Genomic DNA, 24,262 nt, shown 5'->3' with positions numbered 1-24,262 from the left:
AAGTAGAGAAAAGAAACGAAGGAGGTGAAAATGGGACAAAGGGCCAATTATTTATAACTGTGCGACAGGACAGGCGGCCCATCTGTGATTTGGTGTGTAGTGTAGTCGATGAAGCAAACACATGTGAAGCCATCAACAAACCACCGAGGATAAAGCACAACTAAAATGTTGTACATGTCTTGTTTTAAACAGTGTTATCATTTTGGTTGCCATAATCTGGCCCTTATGTGGTCCCGAGCAGAGATGTTTGTACTGTAACGTGTAGCGTGTGGTGTTGTTCCCTGATTAAACTCTTCACTCTTTATCAGGTTATTTTATTAAAAACCAAAACAAAAGAACAGATTATGTGCAGCATGTATGATTGTAGTGGGGATGAACTCTTGCAGCCAGGATTGTAAACATTTAATTTTTTTGAAACGGCTTAAAAATGTTAAAGAAATGTTAGTTCCTTTTAAACCTTTTGAATCATATTTGTATGGGTATAATAGATTGAAAAAACAGTGCAGGCAGATGGTGGTTAAGATTTAAGTAGCTGATTAAATTTAAGCAGCAAGACTAACTGAAGTGAAAAAGCTGCAAAGAAAGCTAGAATAAGCTGAAGTGGCAATTGAAATGGAGGAGCCAAAAAGGCAAACAAACAAAGACAAACATTTAAATGGCCTAAGACAAAGGAGCCAGATGTGGAAATCCACTGACTTCTGTTAAGTAAGACTCAAGTTTTTGCCTTAACTATATTCAGACCAATTATGCTTACATTCTGATCACCCTTCACCCCAGCCTTTGGAGCCAGGAAAAAACTCTGGACGTTGATGGGTCAGCAAAAGTGAATGCAGTAAAAGAAGTTCAGTTTGACAGTTTAAATATAAAAAACAAACAGCTTTAGCTCAAGAGAACATGCTGAAAGGAAGTGAAGTGTAATTTAATTTTTTTTCCATTCACAGCAGTTATCTCAAGTTGCCTGAGAAAATTATAGAAAAGAAATCCCGGGGATGTGGGAATCTGTCGTGACAAGTTGACATGGGGGAAAGAGAAGAATGGACAGAGGAGGATAGAGAAACAAGAAGCAGCATTGAATTTGATTCGTTAGAATTGACATATATAGAATTAGAGCAGAGGTGCCATCTCTGCCTTAAGCAGTGCAACCATAAGAGACATGACAGACATTACAGTGTGTAAAGAAAGTTCATCACCATGTTTGACTCAATACAAAAGGTTTCGGTTGATATGTTTTTGAATTTGTTGAAGGCTACTCTAGTATAGCTAGTTTCTTCTAGTAACCTCTGTGGGGCCATGGATGTCTCTCCCTTTGATTTTCTCTCTCCCTCCCTTTACCCTGGACCTTTTTTTTTCTCCTTTCATCTCTCTCTCTTTCTCTCTCTCTGTGCATCTCTGTTAGGTGGAGGAGTTTAAACAGGATCCTAGCCCCTCAAAGTGTCTGCACTCTGTATTCCATGTGGACACCGGAGATGAGGTTTACTTGCACGGCGACTACCACCACCTGCAGGTCAGCCAGCAAGCAGACAAGTGAAAAAATGGGGCAACTACCAAATGAAAAAAGAGCGTTTAAATTGAATTCTTCGTGCATACACCTGTGTGTTTGATGTGTGTGTGTTACCTAGGGGTTTTACTGTATATTGTAAAAAATGTAGAGTAAAATTTGCCACCCTGGTATTTTATTTTGTGTCACATATTTAATATAACTTTAGGAAAAAATGAGGTCAGAGAAGAAGGTCTGTAGTAAGTGAACCTTGCTAAAGATGAATGAACAACAGGATGAATAAAATAGACAATCAATCTCTTTGTGACAGGTTTTGTTTCAAGTGTTTTGAGTGGGGGGGGATTCCATTAAAATGTCTCATTTCCTCAGCCCCTCTGCCTGGCATGCATAGACGCTCAGAAAAATGACTTTCTCCGAGAAGTGCTTGTGCACTAAATTGGCACTAAAACGGCTTGTTCCTTTGTCAGTGGTATTAACAGAGGTCAGTTTGGTGTGTAGCATTTGAATGGAGAATGCATTTCTAGTGAAGGGTGGCCAATACATCAAGAGAGCTAGAGAGAGAGAGAGAAATCGAAATAAAGCTGCAAGGTTAGTTGCCTGTGAGGGGAGAAAAAGACATTCAAAAATGTAAAAGAGGTAACTTATTTATTGATTATTCTATTTTTTTCCAGCAACTTCACCATTGTTGATGATTTCCAATGTCAAAAGTTTAATAGCTACTGCTGTAAAGTCTGTCTCATTCTCTGCACTGTGCGAGAAATTGAAGACTAATTTATAAGTATGAAGTTATTATACGGTGTATGTGCAAATGATAGTAATTGCTTTGATGGCATCTTATCCACCCTACTTCCCTCTGTCACCTCTACAGATCGATGCCGTTTCTTTATTCCTGCTGTACTTGGTGGAGATGATCTGCTCTGGTCTGCAGATCATTTTCAACACCGACGAGGTAAACAAGGCGTTAAAATGACTGCGGTTTTCAATATTAGGATGTAAATGTCGGCCTGTTTATCGCTACATTTTCTAAACTGTGAAGCAGAGGCAAATAGTGTCAATCTCTGGTCTCACTTACTGTCAAGGTTAAATGTACTGATATGATTATAAACTGCATGAAAAATAACTACGGAGTTGTTACATTTTATCACTTTGTGGATTTTCCATGGTGCTGTGCATTTATGGCAATGTTGTATTTTAAAACATCTCACAGCTTCTCTAATCTTTGGAATTTTTTTTTTGTGAAATTCTGTATTTATTCTAAAATACACCACGATATAGTTTAAATGATCTAAGTAATCTGATGCTACCTTCTGAAGGTTGAGCTAGCTGCTGTAAAGTAAGACCAAAGGGTCTCTAAAGCCAGTTAGATATATCCTAAATCCCCTACAGATATCCTAGAGCTGACACAAATGCAGGATCAGGGGACAGTATCTCACTTTTATAGCTTGGCTCACATTTATGCTCTTGCTGAGCCGCTCAGTTGACTTTCAGCAGAGAAACGTTTAGATGATTTCATTGTGGAAGCTTAAATAGCCTCCTGAGAATCGAACCGGTAACGTTGTGTTTGGCAACACACCAGCCCTCTATTACTGTAAAGCTGAACGGTCTCTTGTAGTTTGATTTATCTGTTGGTGTCATTTTTTTTGCCTTTTTTATGTTTGGCTCTAAATAAAACAAGAAGGCAACTTGGCTGTTAAGTTTACACACTGTGCTGTTTATTATGTGGCCCGCAGGAGTATTTGGAACGTCATTAATTCTGTTAGTTTTTACAGCCTGCTCAGCTTTACTTACCGCCACAGAGCAGTGAAATTTGTGCCCCTGGTAAAGGAATCCATTTGTTTACTAAACTGAGCTTATCTTAAGAAAGTAAGGACATGGTGAAACGTTATACCACTAACCAATTAGTGAGCGTACACACACCTCCCAACCCAGTCATCTCTCATTTTTCTCCATTTCTTACTCTGAACAAAGCAAATTGACAATGTAAGTTTTTTATGAGGGCAGTCCTGTTTGTGCAGCAACCTTAATTTGCATGGTTAAACAGTGCTTATTAGGTTGTGTAATACAAACCGAAGCACGCCTCCCCCAATCTCACATTAACAAACATCAGATGCACTGAGCATAAGGGTTTGAGATTAGCTTTCTCACTGAACACTGTTTGAAATGTGTTTCATTTGGACTAATCACATTACTAGAGTGTTTATTAGTTTGTTGTTGGCTGTCACTACTTGTGAAGTCCATCGGTGTCCACTTGACTGAGCTGGAAGCTGCATTGCAGTATATATTTTTTTTCTTAGAGTGGCATAGAAAGGCTGATGCATGTCCTCTGAGAAGATACACTATCGACCTCCTCCCAGATGCCATTTTCAGTTTCATGCAGCATGAAATGGAGCGACTCATTAGCCAGTTTGTATGTCTGGGGTGCTTTTTTTTCACACAGGAGTATACGTGAGAGCTGCTGGCACATGGTAAAAGCAGAAGCACATGTAGTGTGCTTTTGCCAATGTGCCCACGTTCCCAAATAGTCAGCCCCCCGCCCCCCACAAAAAAAGGGAAAAAAAGCAGAACTGGCCAGGATGGTTTTCTAGCAGCAGGGAGGGGAGACAGAGGGACTCATTTGGCCGACGGGCAGTAACATTCATTAAGATACCATTAAGATACTAAAAAGTTCCCCTCGTTAATCACTCTGCTCATAAAACCCCCCAATAAGAGACCCGGCAAACACCTTTCCCTCTTTCCCAGCCTCATCTGCTTTGCCCCCTCTTTCTCTGCCCATCCTCACTGCCTGGCCTATTTAAGACCTGCACAGGTTCTGTCTTTCTCTTTCAGCTGTTTTACTCTCATCTCTCAATTCCCCTCCACCACTTTGTCATTTTAGATTAAATCTACCATCACTCAAGCACATACACCAGTGTGCTGGCACATTATATGTTTCACTTTTTAGTTAATTTTTTCCTATATGTATACTGTATAATTTTGCAGGAATCTGCGTGTGCCAGATGCTAGTTATAAGAAACATTTGAAATCGGCTAACTGCAATTTTAAACATTTCGATGCCGCTGTAATGTTTGGTGGAATCAACAACACTACTGATGAGTTTTTAGAGCATCTAAAGGGTGGCATTTGTTTTAGCTGGAATTTGTAAAGTGTGTTGATTTAGTGTCTTTATAGTTATGGGTAGCTGACAAGGCAATGAAGCTCTAGCTTCACGTACTGGTGCTCTATTCTTTTTAATTACAGTCTAGCCATAGGGTCAGTTTCACCTTGAGCATGGATTAGAAATCCGCTTTCTTTTTCACCGTAGTAACCTTTGTAATGAGAGAGTTATACTCATCACCCCAGATCAGTATCAAAGGTCATCTATCAATGGATCCAGACGTTCATTTATGTGTGTGTGTGTGTGTGTGTGTAGCTGCATTTTACGTTATGTACTGCGATTCCACTTTCTTTTTGGACACATCTTCTGTCTCTAGCCCCGTTTATGCATACATGGGCGTGTGTGTGTGTCAGTATACTCTGTGTATGCAGGTTGCATAAACACAGTATGTTGCATTTTTTCCGAGTGTCCCATGTATGTTTGTTTTCTACATGCAGGTTTCCTTCATCCAGAACCTGGTTTTCTGTGTGGAAAGAGCATATAGGGTACCTGACTTTGGCATGTGGGAGAGAGGCAGCAAGTACAATAATGGCAGCACTGAACTGCATTCCAGGTCAGTAAAAAGAAAACACACAAAAACATTCTCTCCACACTCTCGTTTTTTTTTTTTTTTTAAACCTTACTTTTGCTTTTCTCTATACTTTTACCACTTTTGTAGTACTGGCCAGAATATGTCCTGTATGCAGGGTGCTGCAAAAGTCCTAAAACTCTTAAGTTACATACCTGAAATAAGGTCTGTGGGAAAGTTGTAACACCAGAAAAAAGATGTGAGAATGTATCAAAGATTCAAAATAAATGTTTTTAGAGCAAACCCATACTTCATGGGTTTGCAAACCCACTATATTTTACATGGTTAGCATGGTTGTCTCACAGCAAGAAGGTCCCGAGTTCACTTCCACCATCAGGCCGGGGTCTTTCTGAGTGGAGTTTGCATGTTCTCCCTGTGTTGCGTGGGTTCTCTCCGGGTACTTCACCGTCCTCCAACAGTCCGAAGACATGCAGTTTGTGGGGTTAGGTTAACTGGATATTCTAAATTGCCCTTCGGTGTGAATTGTTGTCTGTCTCTATGTGTTAGCCCTGCGACAGTCTGGCAACTTGTCCAGGTTCTACCCTGGATCTCGCTTAAGACGGCTGGGATAGGCTCCAGCGCCACCTGCAGCCCTGAAATGGACAAAGGGAAGAGAATGGATGGATATATTTTACACATATTTAATATGCTAAATGTGTCACTTAAGAGTTGCCATTTTACACATCCACTCGTCTAATGCATTAGGATGCATTTGGAGTCATTTTTTGTATGTATCTGATGAGTAGACCAATATCGAGTCACCTTCCACCACCTTGTCCACCCACACCTGAGGGAAATGCGTCACTCTTTAGCTGGTAAATTCTTCACTGTGCTCACCTTAGCTGCTCATTTTTTTTTCTTTCCCCCCCCCTTTTTTTTTTTTTTTAAATCTTAGCAGCTGTTGCTTTAAATTGGGGATTGAGCAGTGGGTGTAGCAGTAAACTGAGGTGCCTACTGATGAGTCACAAGAGAGAAACAATCGTTTTTTAAAAATGCAACAGTGCTTAAATGCTCCATGGGCCAAGAGAAACTATACCTTGATACTCTTCTAGTTTTATAAATACACCCGTTAAAACAGATCTTTTAGTTTTACTAAAGTATTACTTTGGTTTTCTTCTTACGCAACTGCAAATCATATTTGCCTGGGCCCATATTTGTTTCTGTCTCACTGTCGGTGAGTGCAGCACTTGGAAAAACAACAATGATGTAGAGTGTTCCATCTTCTTGAAATTAACTACAAAACCCCTAATTATTTCAGATTTTTAGTAATAGGGCTCTGAGTTAAGTTTATTTGTAATATCTATGTATTTTAATTCACTAGATTGTGAAATTCTAATGGTTTTTGCCAATGACTGTAGAAAACAGTCATTGGTTTTTGCTTATAGAGAAAACAACAGTAACTATAGCAAGAAGGACTCTTATCTATTCAATCTTCTTTTTCTTTCCTGTCCATATAAATAGATCAGCGCCAAACAATAAATGTAAAAACACTGTTATTCCTGCAGGAAGCAGCAGAAATGTGGGAACATGTAATGCTTTTCTTTATAATCAAGTCTATTTGATCTAGTGAGGTGTTTGTCGGGTCAGTGTGTACTGATGGAAATGTCAAATCAGCACAAGTTGGTAGCTAAAAAAAAATGTCAGTCAGCAAGTAAATAACCTATATTAAAAGAAAATGTAATGGACCAGCCATCTGAATGGTTAACCACCATGCAGATAAGGATTTGGAACAACCTGTTCAAACACCAGCACTGTTCTTAGCCCGTGTTGACTTTTTGTTACGTTTTCCCTAACTGATTTATCATCCAAGGTCAAACCGGCCTTCCTCTCCTCGCTCGGTTTCTTGATAAAGATCCTCAATTTCTGCTATTGCTTATCTCTGAAAAGCATGTCTTTTTTTCTTTCTCCAACAATCCAGAGCTATTGGCACCAGCCTGTCAAGATGTCCTCAAGAAAAGATAACAAATTCAGTGTATTGAGGAGTGCTGTGTCTTTTCGTGTTTCTATCTCTCCATGCCATGCTTTTGGATTCCCCCAGTTAATGAGTTGGCTTATATATGTACTTTTGTATTAATTACCATGGCGTATCCAAAAACGAAACAATTCAGAATGGCTCCATGGAAACACGATCTGTATAATAATCAAACTCCATATTAGAACCATTCCTCATCTGTCACGTCCGGCTTCGAAACACGAATATGGCTCTAAGCTCACAGGATTCACAATGGATCATTCCTGAGCAGTCGGTGGTTCTGTCAACTGCAGAATCACAATCACAATGAGTTTGTCCATTTTTAATCAAGTAAAGAAAAGTTGGTGTGTGTGGATCAATACTGAACCACTGTATGTAAACACACCTACTCTCAGAGTAGCAGAAGACTGTTGTACAGTCTGCAGCAATATTTTCATCATGCGAATCCTTATCTCCACCTGTCAACCGACATGGTTGCATCATCATTTTACTCTGGTCCTGATTCCAAGCATCACTTTTTTTAACACCCTGGGTTTCCACAAAGCTTTAAAGCATTCTATATACATGTGAGGTACTGTCAGGATTTCTGACCACTGCTGTCAGTTTGCGCGTGTTTGTGTATCTCTGTGTGTTACACAAAACTACTTTCAGCAGAACTCTTTTAGAGGCTAAATTAGCCTCCCATCATCTGTACTAATGCTTTTTAATATGTCAGCACATCTACCACCAGTCAGTGGCAAGTTTCCTGCATTTTTTCCCTTTCTCCTCTCTGTTCTTTTCTAGGGAAATCTTGGTAGGGTAGAAAGGGAAACAAAATGACAGTAAAATTGATTCACATTTAGGCTGCATTGCAATCACAGTAGCCAGCCACTGTGAAATGCACTATGTTTTTTTTTTTTCTCTCCTCTCCATCATCCATTATCGAAAGTAGACCACAATCTCAGGAGCCTTCAGCTTTATTGAATCCTAACAGATAGCCATTTAAGATTCAAATGTGATTCAGAAGGCTTTCTGGTGAACTTTGGGGACTTTTGACATTTTCAAAACACATTTGGTTCACGTTGCATCATTTTTTCTGCTTTCTTAAGAATGAAAAATAATATATTCTTAAACTGATCAATGTTAGATTGAATTATACTTGCTTATTGTATGTTTTGGTGAAAGTTTGCAGTTTCTTTTCTTTTCAGCTCTGTGGGCCTTGCTAAAGCTGCACTGGAGGCCATCAATGGATTCAACCTGTTTGGAAACCAGGTATTTGATTCCCTGACTTCTTATACTTTGCCACCTCTTCCGAACTCACATTGATTTGTCTCCTGTTTAACTGTGCCACCAGGTAGTAGACTGCATTATAGCCCATTCAAATCTCCTCTGTACATCAAGAAGGTATCCTAGCTGGGTGCAATGTCACCCCGATGACCAGCCTGAATAGTAGAAAACTGCAGTTTATTTACAGGTAGACAGCATCAGTGTAATTAGTGCCGCTGTCACTGTAGCAAGATTGCTTCTCTGAGTGGACGATTGATCAGGAAAGTATGTTTGTGCATGTTTGTGTTTGTCTCAGCAAATTGTTTGTGCTTCTACAGACTGTGATCGATGGCCACAGTTGAATCAGGTTTCCCTCCAAATTTCAGAGGCTGTTTTTCTGTGTGCAAAGTCTATTAGTGGATATGTTTCTTATTTATTTATTTAATTTTTTTAGGAGAAGAAAACAGAGACATTCATTATACCTGCTAATGGATTGGAAAATGAAGCCTTCCACTTAGCAAGCTTCCTCTCTTATTATCTTTTCTTCTTATTTTCTTCACTCGGGTATTTGCCCAGAATGGTTTGTGTGGCAGTTCTCTCCATTTAAGCTTAGACTCTTTATCTTCTCATCGTATGGCTGTCGGGTATGACCGTAAAGTTGCTGTTTGTTTCTCTTCTGAACATCTGCAAAATAAAGGATTTAACTGTGCCTGAAAATGGATTTTGTCATTGAGCTCAAGCTTGTTGAAAGAATCAATTTATAGAGGTGGCTGCTTTATGGTCCATGCTGTATGGGGCTTCTGTACATGTGAGAGAATGAGTGTGCCTGTCTCTGCCGGTCTCGTGCCCCTTTGTGGGAATGCTACAAGCTTTCCAGTTGCTTATTAATGATCTCTATCAATCTTGATGTCCCAGCTGACGCTCAAGCACCAAATGTAGCTCCTTCCCCTCGATGCCCTAAACCGGAACATTCAGTACACTCTTAACTCTTCTATCATACTTTTGCACACTCTTGTGGCTGTATATCACAGTTAGCCTTTGTATTACATGGACAGACACGCATCCTTCAGTTTTGAAAAAGTCACACCCGACCCCTCACCACAGCCCCCTCAAAGTCACACTGAACGCATGATAGAAGCCTCTCGGTGTGACAAATTGAACTGGACGGATAAAATTGATCTCACATGAGGAGGATCCTTCAACTTTAAAGCCGGTCTTTAAATTCACAGTGCTGTTTACACACGGCTCTACAATCAAATCCCAACACATTCTAGTTTCTCTCAAGGGACTGTCACCTAATTCACACCGTGTCAAGAGCAGGGATAAAGCAGAGCCAAGCACATGCCTAACAAAGTCCAGTTTAATATATTTCTGTAAATTAAATGTATTTCATACATATATCAGTGCATAGAAAGTGGTGCCAAGTTAAAGTTCAAAGTAAATCATTATAGTGTCTTTAAAAAATGGGCTTTAAATAATTGACATTCAATCAATGTTCATAGCAGACCATAAAAAAACCCAATGACATCAGTGGTTTTTTTGAGAGGCGTGAGCCAAATCCTCACAGTAGGTGGAAGGATGGTTGTATTGAGAAAAACCTGAAAATAATTTATATTGACAGATATTTGCCTTCAAAGACTATCAAAGACTGCAGGTTATAGTCAACTTTTTTTTTTTTTTTTTACTTCAGATCACTCATGAGGATGCATAGTGATAGATGCACAAGGAACAAGCAGTTCTTAGTTTTCTAAAATCAAAGTTGGTTTGAAGAAAACCTTAAAACAGCATCCACTGCTCAAAAAGGGTTGAGCTGTTGCACTGAAAGTATTCTACAGATTATGTCTTATCTTAACTCATTGCCTAGTTTTTTTATTTTTTTTTTATTGCTTAGTTCTGTTGGAAGAGATATTATGCTACAAATATACAGTGCATATTCAAACTTATTTTTTATTTTTTGTAAAAGAGGTAAATAGAAAAATGTAGTAGTTAAATCATGATAAGCTGGTTGGACTGTCTGCTTCTGCTTAAAAAATGTGACTAAATAAAAGAAGACAAAATGGCTCAAATCTAAAAGGCAAAAACACTCATTTTACATGCTTGCTTTGTGGGTTAGTGTTTTTATACGTTGCTTTTCTAACACTCTTGTTTTCTTATGTGGGTTTTTTCACTAACTTGCCACACAGCTGTCTACACTGGTGGCTAGCAATTCACTATGTATGCACTATGTAAATTTCTAGAGGAAAGCTTGCTGATTTGACTAAAAGCCTTGGCCAGATGTTTTGTTTTTTTTTTCTTTCTTTCTTTTTTTTTTTTTTTTTTTTTTTAGAAATAAAAAACGCGACATTGGCAATATTCATACATAATGCATCTGACTTGCATTAGAAACTGCTTAGCAGTTTGGGGGAATTGCCCACTTGGTTTCATATAAGCACTGCTGATGGATGGATGGATGAAGTGCAGTGGACTTTTTTTTTCCTGAAAAATGGTTTGATTGCTTCCCTTACTGAGTAAAAAGCACAAAATGTTCCCCCCCTTCCTCTCGTGGAAGTGTTTAAGTGCTCTGGATGGACAAACTGCATCGTGGTAGTAGTGCTTCATTTTTGTACAGGGAGACTTTTAAAGTGATCAGATGACTAGCTGTTGTTTAAGCACTCCCACACTGCACTTCAATAACATGAGCAATCCAAATATATCTGCCTGGTTTTACAGCAAAACAGTGTTTTGATGTGTGGAGGTGTAATACCGGAGGCTTTGAAGCCAAATAATTTTAAGCATTTCCATATTTATTTATTTATTTTTATTTCTTTGGACAAATGGAGGACTTTGTGTATGTTTGTCGTTTTGCACGTATAGAGATATATGTTACTGTGAAGCACAAATTGTTTAGCTGTAAATTGAATGCTTTTCTTTTATGCTGCAGGGCTGCTCATGGTCTGTGATATTTGTGGATCTGGATGCTCACAACAGGAACAGGCAAACTCTTTGCTCTCTACTACCCAGAGAGTCTCGCTCCCATGTGAGTACATCAATCAATTTATTGACTGTGTACATCTTCTAAATAATTTTAATAAAACAAAGAAAAGCATACAGATTTTACAAGTAACAAAAGGCAGAAACGACACAAAGCAATATGTGCAATAGAGCACTTCTAAAATTTGCAAAATATTATCAGCTTCATATCTTAAACATCTTGTAGAGCCATTCACTCTCAGAGTGCAGGCTTTTCCGTGGTTCCTAGAGTTTCCAAACGTAGAATGAACTTAAGTCAGTGCTTTCAACTATCAATCCCCGCTTCTGTGGAACCAGCTCACAGTTTGGAGTTGAGATACTGGCACCCTCATACTTCTACAATTAGGCTTAAAACATTTCTGTTTGATAAAGCTTGGGGTTGTAGTCAGGACTCTCTCTGGTAACCATTTCTTCTTCATTATGCATTTTATTCTTGTTTCTCTTTTCTCTCCTTTTTTCTCTTCTCTTTTACCTCACCCCTAAACCCTTACCCTGGTTCTGCTGGAAGTCTCTTCCAGAGAAAGAGGGGGGTTCTTTCTTCCCACCATTGCTTGCTTCATAGGGGATCGTCTGATTGTTGTAGTTCTCACTCTAATTAGTTTTTACCTTACAATATGAAGTGCTCTGAGGTGTCTGTTCTTGCAAATTGAATCAAACTCAGTAAACTGAATTTCACTGAAGGCTTATGACAAATTGGTACATGGTCTTGGGATGACAATGTCAGTCCAGCACAGTGAGCACTTTGCATTTGCTCAATTTTTAAAATATTTAAACTATTAACTATTGTAGAGAAATGTTGAACCAGCATACAGGAATGTGCAGTCAGAGCAAAAAAACTCCCACAGTATTTTTATGATATCCGCCTTGCAGTGATCGTTAAAACAGTGATCAAGTAACCTTTCGTTTTGCTCTAAAATGCAACAATCTTTTAAAATAGTTTATTCAAAAATCAAGAATCTTATTTTTATTTCCTTTTTGTTATTTTGTCTAAATTGATCATAGTAGAACTAGAATAAATATTAAAATATTGTTTAAATGTTGCATTTTGTCTGTGAGCTGATCTCTTTGTTCTTAGAAAAATATCCACAGTTTCACAGCATGACGCAAACGTTTCCCCCAACGCTCTTTTACGGTGTAGAGAAGCAGCTGTATGCATAGTCTCTACAAAATAGTAGCCTGTCACGCATATGTCAGATAAGGTTAATTACACACATCAAACAGACCACGCACTCATGTCAGTGTGTCAGTAGATATCAATTCAACAATGTATGTTCCTCACGGTGCAGTCATTACACTGCCCGTACCTGAGCTCTTGATCGTACACCACTGACAAGAAATGGCAAAAGTAAGAGCTGGATATAGAGATGCAGGGAGGTAAAGCTCAAAGAAGAAAGCGTGAGGAAAATCTTTCCTACTCGCCAACACTCGCAGGCACTTAAATCATTACAGCTGTGTGTGCGTGTGTGTGTGTCGAACTTGTAAGCCAGAATTGTCTAGTCACCAACAGCCTGGGAGGAAATTAGTGTAATTAGACGATCAGCAATGGCATTATAGACATAGGAGACTGACATTAAGAAGTCTGAAGGAGTGCAGGAGACGCCAACAATTGTCAGGATTGTGTCAAGATATGCAAAACATCAATATATTATCACTATGTCATGTAATATGTCAAAAGATTGAAATCCAGTATTCAATTCTAGACACATTCAATACCTGCACAGAGTGTGTTGCAAGCTGATATGATTTCTCAGCTGTAGCTGCTGAGGATGTTACCATGTAGATTAGGGTTGTAACAAGAAGTTGAAGAATATAAATGAATAGGACTAGAAAGAGCTACACCTGGCTCCTCTGTGAGCTGCAGAGATATGTGCAAAGTATAAAAAAGAAACGCGCTACAAAGGAGAGCAGCAGAAATCAAAACAGAACAGAAATCTGGTCCTTAAGCGTTCATAGCCACGTCCATGTCAGAGCGCTTGTCCCTGCAGTTATTTTATAGATTCCAGTGCTCAGACAGGATATGGAAAGGCTTTGATTTTTGGAATCTGCCGTCTATTAATAAACTTTAAATATTCATAGCTGTTTGCAGTGAAGCTATGCCCTGATAGATTTCATTTCCCTTGCTTAATAGAGTAAACCAAACAATAAAATGGGACTATTAGATGCTCAGTCACAGTGGTTTGTCAAGCCTGATAACAAGATTCATTCCTAACCATAGCCTGTATGTAAATGTAGTCAGTGCTGTAGTGTTTTATTTATAAACCGACACTTTCACTCCTAAACATACTATGGGCATTCACGCATGTTTAATAAATCTTTCTGTAGAATATATAGATGTACAATAAATTATCTTATTGGCTTCCCTCATTTTATACTCAGAAGTTATGCAAAGTGACTGTGAGATGCAGTCATTGGGAAAAGTTTTGGTCCTTGTGGAATTTTCAAAATATTTCTCTGACCTAAAATGCCAGTGGATTTTTACACAAACACTAAATGTAGCTAAAAAAAATATATATATATTTTTAAAAAATGAAGTAAAAATATCAGCCTGGAAATATATATTATATATAGCAAATGTGGCAAAAACATTTCACGTAGTTCATAATTGTTGTAAATCTTTTTGTTTGTCTCCGGCAGAACACAGATGCAGCTTTACTTCCAACCATCAGCTATCCTGCGTTTGCTGTTGATGATGATGCTCTTTACACTCAGACACTTGACAAGATTGTCCGCAAGCTCCGTGGCAAATATGGCTTCAAACGTTTCCTCCGTGACGGCTACCGCACCGCAAACGAAGACAAGAATCGCCGCTACTACAAACCTGCTGAAATGAAGGTTTGTACTCGTGTTTTTTCTCTATATTCTGTTCTTCTTTGGATTAAAGCCACAGTTTTTGTTTCATTTTAAATAGCTCATTTGTATTTTGCCAATGCAAAGAAGAAATTATGGGGTATATTCCTAACGAAGATAATGTGATCCAAAATGTTTCTTGTTGTTCCAGGTTTTAATAAGATGGTCATTAGCGTAGCAGTTGAAATAAAAATTATATCTGTGAATAATATGCTTCAAATCTAGTAAATGGATTTTAAAAAAATTAACCCGACTTTCCATTAAAGAAAATGATCAGTTAGAGATTTACGAGCAGTGACATTTTAGAATTTTTAGACATCGAATAAATATATTGTGGTCCAGTGTGCTGACAGCTACACTTCTAGTCCTTTTGTCATGGTTTGTGATTCTTGTTGAGTATTTTCTTTAGCAATTTTCTCTTTTGTTATTCCTAATCTGTTTTTGCTTTTTCTTTTTTCATTTTACCTCCTTTCTATTATTTTTTTATCTCTTTTAAAATTGTCTGCGCTGTTCTTATCACCTCTGTTTAATCTGCCTCACATGTTCCATAGCAGCTAATTATTCACAGAATTAAAGGATGATACTTTATTAGGTACACTTTGCTGCTTCAGAACTATCTTACCTCTTTGTTGGTAAAGTGCTGGAGACATCTTGGTGAGCCAGTCCAGTTTGAATTGAACCTTAAGGTGCATACCTTGACTATAACAAACAATTGAGTTACTGTTGTCTTATTGTTAGCTCTAATTAGTTTGGTCATTCACCTCAGACCCTCAGACTTCATTCACCCCCCCCCAGAGAACTGATGTATATGCAATATTTCTTCTCTTTTTGGAACACTCTTTGTAAGTCATGGAGATGTAGATCAGCAGTTTCTGAAAGTCTTAGGCCAGCCCATCTGGCACCAAAAACCATGCCATGTTCAGAATCACTTAAATCACCATTCTTCCCCATACAGATGCTCAGTTTGAGCTGCAGGATGCCTAAGTGTGTTGCATTACTGCCATGTGATTGGCTGATTAGCTATTTTCATTAGTGAGCAATTTAGCAGCTGAACAAAATGACGAGTGTATGTGTGCGTGCGTGTAAAATATAGGTTTAATATAACTGAGTTGAACTCAATTGCCAGTAACCACAAGCACAGCTAGCAATGCATAACATGTGGAAAAGTTCAGCTTGAAAGTGCTTGACATTTCAAAAGTTTTCGAAATTCATAATCCTCCAAAGGTTTCATCCTTTTATGATAATGCTAAGAGATCTGCCTGCGACTTAGCCTCTCCCATTCCACGCATCCTAATCCCCCAGGTATTTCACCCTAAATCTTAGCGTGCATGTGTGTGGGTGCGCTGGGTATGCAGCTGAGTTGTTCCTTATCAGTGTGTATGCTCATGCATATACACCTATGTGAATGACCGGGCATTCATTGTCCTTTAGTGAATTCCCTGTGATCCTGGCCAAATGACAGTGCAGTCACTTTAGAAGCATACCATGAGTGAATCGCAGGCTGGACTCTTAATACTAAACAAATCATTACTTTACCTGGAGAGCTAGCCTGCTAGAATTAATGAGCTCAGAGAGGCGTTAGGTAAGAAAGCAGAGATCTGTGAGTTTAGACAGATGCTGGAGTTTCTGTTAGGCAGTGAAACACTAACAGACTGTTTCAAAAGGCCTAATCAGTTGTACCTAGTAGGGATGTATGTAATCAAAGAGTCACCTGACAGTAATTTGATTCCTTAATTACATTCATGATTCATTAAAAAGGATAGTCATCACTTTGTAGTGACAAAAGGTGACTTTTCTGTCTGAAAGGTGAGGCTGAGAAAAAAGATTTAAAAAGGCACTGATGATGGAAGTGCTTGCTTGATATGTCAGAGTGGGCACTCATGGGGCTCCAACTCTGAACCACTTTGAAATGAGCTTTGTTTAATCCTGCGGCTAATAGGATACAAAGACTCTAAAGACTCTAAGAATTATCAAACAATGTTTAATGCCTCAGTTCCTTCAGGCTCCGTCCTGCCCTTAGTTTGACCAGCAGGCAGTCAGATTTGTTGTGGAAGACACTCTGGCCAGTTAACGTTTCATAATGTAAAAACCCAATTAATTTTTTCATTCATTAATTTTTTTTATTAATGAATTAAAAAAAGTGATTTGCCAGTTTCAGAATCCTCGCTCATTAATAGTGTTACAAATATAGTCGAAAAGCAATACCGTGAGTAAAATGTTACCTCTTTTGAGTCATAAGCCACCTCACAACAAAATGAAATGCTTTGAGTGTGTCTGACACAGTTTGCGTTTTATCTGGAGGAAAGAAATCACAGGTAGGCCGGGTTCCCCTGCAGAAGACATTGACTAAAGTTGTTGTTGGTGTTTAAGAGAGAATTCACAGCAGGGCAGGCGTCTGTGCTCCCTGTCTGTTTACCATTGACAGAGAGCAGCGGCAGCAGCCTGTGTGATAGACAGTTTTACCAATCAGTCGAGCTGCTCAAGCACAAAACACCAGGGATCCCTGTCTGTTTACAGCCTCAACGGGCCAAAAGGCACAGGCCTCACTGGGTGACTGCCTCAGCTCTCCTGTTCTCTCGTACTCTCTCCCCCCCGCCACCAAATACACCCCTCCCCTGCTTCTCTATCTCTTTATGCACTTGCCTTTCTTTTTTCCTTCCTCTCTATAACCCACCTGATAGCTGCTATTGCTTCCCGTCTTTGGTGAAATATACACCTCGAGACCTGCAGATCTACATAATCACAGAGTGCCGACATTTAAAGAAGCACATTAATACAGACATGAGTATCCGCTCAGTGAAAAGCACCTTCTAAGTGTGTTTGTACGAGCATGTGTGCCAGCTCAGCCAGGCATTTGTTATTGCATTAGGATGTCTCTGTTATCTTCCATCAGCGCAGAGATTATTGAAAAAGATAAGGTACAAAGATAGTCAGAACTAATTACTTTTATAGATAGAGGGACTAAAATGCAGACACACACGGACATATGCACACATGCATTTTGTATCGATGGATTTTTTTTAAGAGGCTAATAAAATTCTGCAGACTATTTGATCTTTTTACAAACTGACCTTTTATTATTTTTAGTGTTTTTCCAAATTCGGTAACTAAAGGTGGGTTATTGTGTAGGGACAGTGTTTTGAGTTGATCCTCTTTAATTAAGCACTGAATTACTAAAGTGAATAATTGTCTGCTTAGCTTTATTGTCTATTGTAAATGTGACTTGTAATTGAATGGCTTAAGATTTTTGTTCGTTTGTTTGTGCATGGGTGCTTGTGTAAGATACAGTGCAAATACAGTAGATGAAGTGTGCAAGATTCAGAGAAAAATCCAGGAAGTGATGGTGTGAATTCAAGTGTTTATTTAGGGAACTTTTGTCTAGCTGCTGCCACTTGGTGCTTTTGATTTATTCACATTCATTTGACAGCAATGTGTTTATGAGCTGACAGGTTTAATTAAATAAATAAAATAAAAAACTGAATAAATTGGCCAAATAAGAGGAAGCAAGGAGGGAAAAACACTGAATGGTTTGACAAGTATAAAAAATGATAGAAATCATATGCCATGGCCTACAAAGTCACTAGTTCTTACTTGTGGGAAGAGGCATGGGTTACATTTTGCAGTGGATTTGTCAAAACAGCAACTGAGTTAATCTTTTAGAAAAAATTATGTTCATCTTAAATTAGACAAATGTGTGCCGAGGGTTTTGAAGTTGTTTTGGAGGCTAAAGGAAGCCGAACATCTTACTGAAATGACTTGGGTTGGTCTGTTCCAGGCAACATGAGAGCTGTCAGTCAAACTTTGTTGCACACTAAACAGCTGGACCACAACCAAGCAATCTGCTGCATGTCTGGCGTGAGAAAGTGAATCAGTCAAAGGATTCTGATTTGTGATTTAGTATGAATACACAAGCAGAACTATCTACTATAAAATTCATGTATTTAATGTGAGCCAAAGCTCCCATATTTATAAATAGTTTGAATTAAAAGAAATTATAGGATTAGAGGCAAAACCCTTAACACTCGGTCAACTATTGTGGTGGGATCAGGTGGCTCAGTTATGCTATGGTGACATTCTGCTGATGCATTTTGGCTTCACTTGACCTTTTAGAGGGAAGGGTCACTGCAAAATCACCTTTCTTCTGTGATGGAGCGGTTCTGTCATGATGGGAGTGGTCATTGAACTACAATGAATTTGAGTATCACGCGTTATGGCCTTCACAGTCACCAGATCAGTCTCCACCACCATCATTAAAACATCCAAAAACAAAAATGTTTTGGAAGAACATGCCTCTAACAAGCTTTCAGAAACTTGAATAAAAACCTTAAAGGGTATATTGAAGCTTATTTGTGGCCTGACTAAATATGTATGATAGCTTGCAGTCCCATTTGTAACACATGGTATAGTTTATTGATTGGATTTTTGTTTGGACTTTATACTTTCAACTTTAGGTTATATAAAACTCCTGTGAACCTCACATTCTAAAATGTCAAGAAGAACTCGACCAGAACTAAAAGGCAACATCCATCCATCCTCATCCGCTTTATCCGAGGCCGGGTCGCGGGGGCAGCAGCCTAAGCAAACAATGTCTTTTTTTTTTTTAACTTAAGCACACAGCGAGTAGGTATTTATATTGTTAAACATACATTGTAATTCTCTTGTCTTTGTTATACTGAGTGAAATCTGACAAATCTTTGATATTGAAGGTCTGAGTTCACAGGCAACATGGCAGTGTTTTTTGCCACAGTGTCATTTTCTGAGCGCTGCTCTTAAGTGTTTGTTGTTGCTAGGTTACAAATAATACCTTATTTCATGTTAGGTTGTAAAAGACTGAAAGCCAAGATTTTGATTATTCAGTGATAGAGAAGTGACACTGAGTCCTCAGTAAAACTAAACTCCGACTTTCTCTGTGTTTTTCCATCTATGTGTCTGTCTATTGTAAACATACTAAACTTTCACACCTCTAGATGTCCTCCTCAAAACAAACAGCCAAGTTTTTGAATTAGAAAAAAAAAGACCTTGTAAAGGATCAGTAATATTTCTCTCTATACTGACAGGTTTCATTCAGAATGTCACATCCTTTATATTTTTTCTCTGTGCCATACTGTTCCATATTCAGTGCTGCTCAAATTCAGCTTTAAAGCTCCTGCGCCTCTCTTCTCTTTGTGAAATGAAAAAAGCAATAATTCCTCCCCTCTCTTCCTCTCTCTGTCTTTCTCCAGCTTTTTGATGGGATCGAGTGCGAGTTTCCCATATTTTTCATCTACATGATGATTGACGGTAAGCCTTGTTCTATCCATTGCTGCTGTTATGGTGCCTCAAGTGGGTCATTGCCATGGTATAAGACAGACTTATAGCGTTTTACAGGAAATTACATTTTTCTCTGGTTTTAGAGGACATGGATACACACTTTTTTTCTTTTTTTTAAATTTGTTAGTGACCCAAAGTAAATGGTCAGAAATAAATGAAAGACTCTAGTTTTTCCTAAGCATTTCTTTCTTCCTTTAAAAAAAAAAAAAAAAAAAAAAATCTAATAGCCCCTTTGCCTCTCTATATGCCACAGATTTTTCTTAAGACTAACAGACAACCTGCAGGGCCTGTTGCTCTATATGAAGCTATTCATCTTTATTGGCTCTGCTCAAAAGAAAAAAGGCAGTTAAACTGATCCAGACGGATACATCAATAACCAACAAGCCTCTACAATGAAATGCTCTTAAAAAAATCTTGTATACCTAGGAAGATTTTTATTGACAGTGCCTCACCATTTTTCAGTATTGTAAAACTATTTTATTAGGGTAACTTTGCCTGACTGATGCAGTTAACAGTTAGATGTGAAAAAGCATTTTCAATGTTTTATTTTGTGTGTGTGTGTGTGTGTGTGTGTGTGTGTTGTAGGGGTCTTCAGAGGAAATAAGGCCCAGGTCAAAGAATACCAGGAACTCCTTGAACCCATCATCTTTCAGTCGTATGAGGGTGAGTAACCACATAAAAGCCAACATGCACCCACACACATGCAGTGACCGCTGAATGAGGAAAACCGTGAACTCCTGAACACAAACATATATGATATTATCTCATCTGGCCTGTCAATATAGTTCTTTTTAATACTTTTGATTCTGTTCTCTCCCCTTCCGGCAGCGACAAACTTTCTCTTATTAAATCAGTTTTACATATTCATACACCACATACCAAGGTTCACAAGAGTGATGCATCCAAGTGAACTCAACCTTCCCTGTGAGCTAAAGAGCCTGGCTCATGCATTCACCGGTACACATTGATGTGAGAGGACACAGTTAAATGATGAGGATGTCAAGAGCTGGGTGTTTCTATTCATCTATTCATAAAAGAAATTGAAATAATTGGAGTGCAGAAAGGATAATGATGTGAAACAGAGCTGACTTAAGTTACCCTGAATGTCTCTGCAGAGCTCTTTGTACTGGTTCTGTATAAATTAACAAAACTCCTGAAGTTAATTGGCTGGGTTTTAGAGGAGAACACAAAGGGAGTGTTTTCTGTTTTACTGTTAAATACTTATTAAAAGTGTAAATCCACCAATGGATTTTGTACTGTCAGAAGCTGCTATTGTATCTTCTTTTGCTGGTTTGCCTGACCTCCCAGGAGTCAGGGGCTCCTATTGTTTTGATAATACATAAAGCACATGCAGGGTTCAGCTATTGAAGACATGCTAATATATTGTGATGAGTGAGTGAGGACGGTGGTGGGGTCCTCAACTACAGTTGTGCTAGCCTTGAAGTAAGCATTTATATTATTTATTTAGTATTAGTATTTATATTATACACTGCAGGTCTTAATGCTCAATTCAGATTTTTTTTGATCAAATCTGATTTTTTTTGTCTGATTGTTCACACTACAAATAAAATGTGACAGCAAACGTGCTCTAGTGTGAACCCTCAAAGCGGCCCGCATACGCAAAAGAAGACGTCACACACAACGCGCTCTGTTTAGACCCAGACCAGACAGTATTGTTTGACTGATGGCCGTTAATATAAAGACTTGTTTCGGACTTTACGTTTCCCAATTTTGCTTTAAGTTATAAAGTTATTTTGTTATTTAGATATGGCCTAATAATGATCCTTATTGCTGTTTTAGAGAGGAGCGGTGCTTCAAAGGATAGTTGCAGAGTTCTGTCAGAATCTGCAGATTATACAGTACAAATAAAATGTTCACGTTTCTCCAACGCTGTCTTCCCAACAGTTTCACTAACATCTACACTGGATGACCAGGAAGCATTCACGATGTCTTCTCCGGCGCTGATAATTGGCGTCTGTCTTGTGTCAGTGACGTAAAAGACGGATTTAATGCGACATGACCATTCAAACAGCAGTCGCTTTCTAAAACATCAGATATGTATCGGATTCAGGACCACATACTAGAGTGACCCAGGTCGGATTTGAAAATATCGGATTTGTGCCGTTCACACTGTCATACCATGATCGGATATGGGCCGCATAGGGTCAGAAAAGTCGGATTTGATACGCTTTCACCTGCAGTGTGAACGTAGCCTAAGAGTGGGCACAAAAAGATTTAGTGTTCTTAGCTGTAGGTCCAGTTACAACCACTATGTGTGAAATATCCTGCTAAAGTGCTAAACTTAGATGGTTAACATGGTAAGCCCCATACTGCTAAAGAGAATTTTTAGTAGCATTAGCCAAGTTTTTGAATTAAGCTAAAAGTACAGGGGTGTCTCACGTAGCCATTTATAATTATCTGATTTTATTTATTTATTTATTTGTTTTTTAATAATAACAAAATAAAATAAAACTTAGTTTGGGAACAAATTGAAAAATACGCTTTAAAGTTATTTGCCTATATCGCAGCTGTGCCTCAGGAGTTACTGGTTGTCCACCAGTTGGAAGGTTGGTAGTTTAAATCCAGGCTCCTCCAGTCTGCAAAGTGTCCACAGGGAAGATAATGAACCCCAAATTGTTTCTAGTCCATCTAAATTCAAATACCAGGTTTTTTTTTTATTAAAGTCCAGGTACACACAAAGGCTTCAGTAGAAACTGCATAAGAGTCATGTGTTTAAACATGCTAAGATGTAAAGGTGATCTTAAGTACAGCAGTGGTTCAAAGGTTAAACTCAGCATCTGTACTGCTGTATGATTTGTTGCTATTATCCCTGTGTGCCACCAGTGCAAAGTTACTGAAGTACATAGTTTTTGTACTATGTAAGAAGTAAAGATTATTTTTGCTTAGTCTTATGCACATAGAGCTTACACTTCTCGTTTCTCGTGCCAGGCCACGCTATAATCCCCAAGTACTACTATGTACCGGCTGACTTTGTGGAGGCGGAGCAGAACAAGCATGGGAGCCAGAAGCGTTTCCCTAGCAACTCTGGCCGTGATGGGAAAGTCTTCCTGTGGGGTCAGGCCCTGTACAACATTGCCAAGCTACTGGGTATGTCTGTGCGTCTGTGTGCTTAGTATGTCGACTTGAATTGATGCATTCATTCACTGTACTCTGACATTAATCTGCAAGTTCACGATTAACTTAAAACTAATATGTTTTCAATAGTTTTTCATTATGAATTATTTTTTGTAACTGTAGCTTAATACGTGTCTCACAATAATCCAAGGACCAAGTGTTTATGTGGGGTTTGTTTTCATTAAGTCTTTATGCGTTTACACTTAGTTACTTGTCAATAGTCGTGCGTCAGTATCCCACAGTATTCCCTACATTTTAATGGTATTCATATCTACCTTTTGTGGTATGTTTGTGTACATTCACTTTTCAGTGGATGAGCTGATCAGTCCCAAAGATATTGATCCAATTCATCGCTATGTGCCACGACAGGACCAGCGCAATGTCAGTATGCGGTACTCCAACCAGGTAAGCTCTGATGTAACTCTATCTGACGATCATCTGTCATCTACAGGCGTTTATTATCAGTACAACATCGGATTCAAGTGCTGAAGTGTTGTAAACTTATACTACCCCCCTGTAAATATGGCTGAAATCAAAGCATTTAAGAGCTTTTAGCCTATGAAGTAATTGCATCTTACACATGATGACAATCCTAATTGTTAGTTTATTCTAGATGTCAAGTAGCTGTAAGTGGAATTTTGCTGTAGATGCAGAAAGTGGGCAGCAAGTGGATTGCTCACTCTGCATTAAAAAAAAGAAAGAAAGAAAAGGACTTCTATATTTGTAATTTCTATCAACTGGGAGGGGAGTAAAAGGAGTGGAAATGTTAGCAGTTGTAATGAAAAATCAAAAGCTGATTGCTGATTGGAATACACTATATATAATAATAAGAATGTCTCCAGTGGTGATGGTGTTCTCTGCTAGCAGCTTCTCCTCTTGTTTAAAAGTCTACATTTATTCAAATTTAAAACAGATATTTCGATTTTATGATTCTTATCAGGCTTATATCTGGATTCTTTATATAAGCTGCTCCAGGGTTATTCCTGGCATTTTAGATCAACAAACACCTGCATCAGAGGTACATAAACAAAAAGGTGGTAGGTGGGTGGAGGTGGTATTTAAAAAGGCGAGGTCCTCACTAAAGCCACTCTTGTTCCATGCCCACGTATTCACTTTTCAAATCTGGCTGGATTTATATATATTTTTTCCAAAACAATGACAATTGATGATACTGAACAAAACTATTGAGTGTAACTCAGACTAGCTAGAAACACAGTTCTTCACCGCACAGTGTTTAGAGTCTTTTTTTTTGACATGGTTTCAAAATGCAGATATACTGTTCGTGCTCTGGAGTTTGCCTAGTCACATGTGTTACTGAAAATGAGATATCTAAACTGAGCCACACTGTTTCAGTATCAGTGATCTTAGAAATAACCAGGAAATTGTGGGAGAACCATAACTTATCAGAGTTCTACAGATCTTCACTTGCTGATGTTAAGTTTCATATTTCAGGAGGATTACATAAGCTATGACCTCACCTATTGTGCAGTTGCATGTGTCAGCCTCAAAGATGTACAGTAACCT

General features: G+C 38.5%; 1 protein-coding gene across 3 annotated transcripts in view; it reads left to right on the top strand.

Moving 5' to 3' along the window:
• The window catches only part of phkb (phosphorylase kinase, beta), a 100,034-nt gene that overhangs the window by 30,368 nt on the left and 45,404 nt on the right, over positions 1-24,262 (top strand). For all 3 annotated transcript variants that reach the window (XM_085436554.1, XM_085436480.1, XM_085436635.1), the window contains 10 exons: positions 1,397-1,504; positions 2,367-2,447; positions 5,090-5,205; positions 8,380-8,443; positions 11,358-11,453; positions 14,081-14,278; positions 19,516-19,573; positions 20,189-20,266; positions 22,553-22,711; positions 23,049-23,143. In XM_085436554.1, coding sequence (XP_085292680.1) covers positions 1,397-1,504; positions 2,367-2,447; positions 5,090-5,205; positions 8,380-8,443; positions 11,358-11,453; positions 14,081-14,278; positions 19,516-19,573; positions 20,189-20,266; positions 22,553-22,711; positions 23,049-23,143 — 1,053 coding nt within the window. The remainder of the gene's footprint in view (positions 1-1,396; positions 1,505-2,366; positions 2,448-5,089; positions 5,206-8,379; positions 8,444-11,357; positions 11,454-14,080; positions 14,279-19,515; positions 19,574-20,188; positions 20,267-22,552; positions 22,712-23,048; positions 23,144-24,262) is intronic.

Source organism: Copadichromis virginalis, linkage group LG1, assembly GCF_057382275.1.
Source record: "Copadichromis virginalis isolate Kocher_CV1m ecotype Utaka linkage group LG1, C_Virginalis_male_GT1.1, whole genome shotgun sequence".
NCBI classification, from domain to species: domain Eukaryota; kingdom Metazoa; phylum Chordata; class Actinopteri; order Cichliformes; family Cichlidae; genus Copadichromis; species Copadichromis virginalis.
Note: the sequence above shows the minus strand (reverse complement) of the source record. Positions and strands in the feature narration are given on the sequence as shown.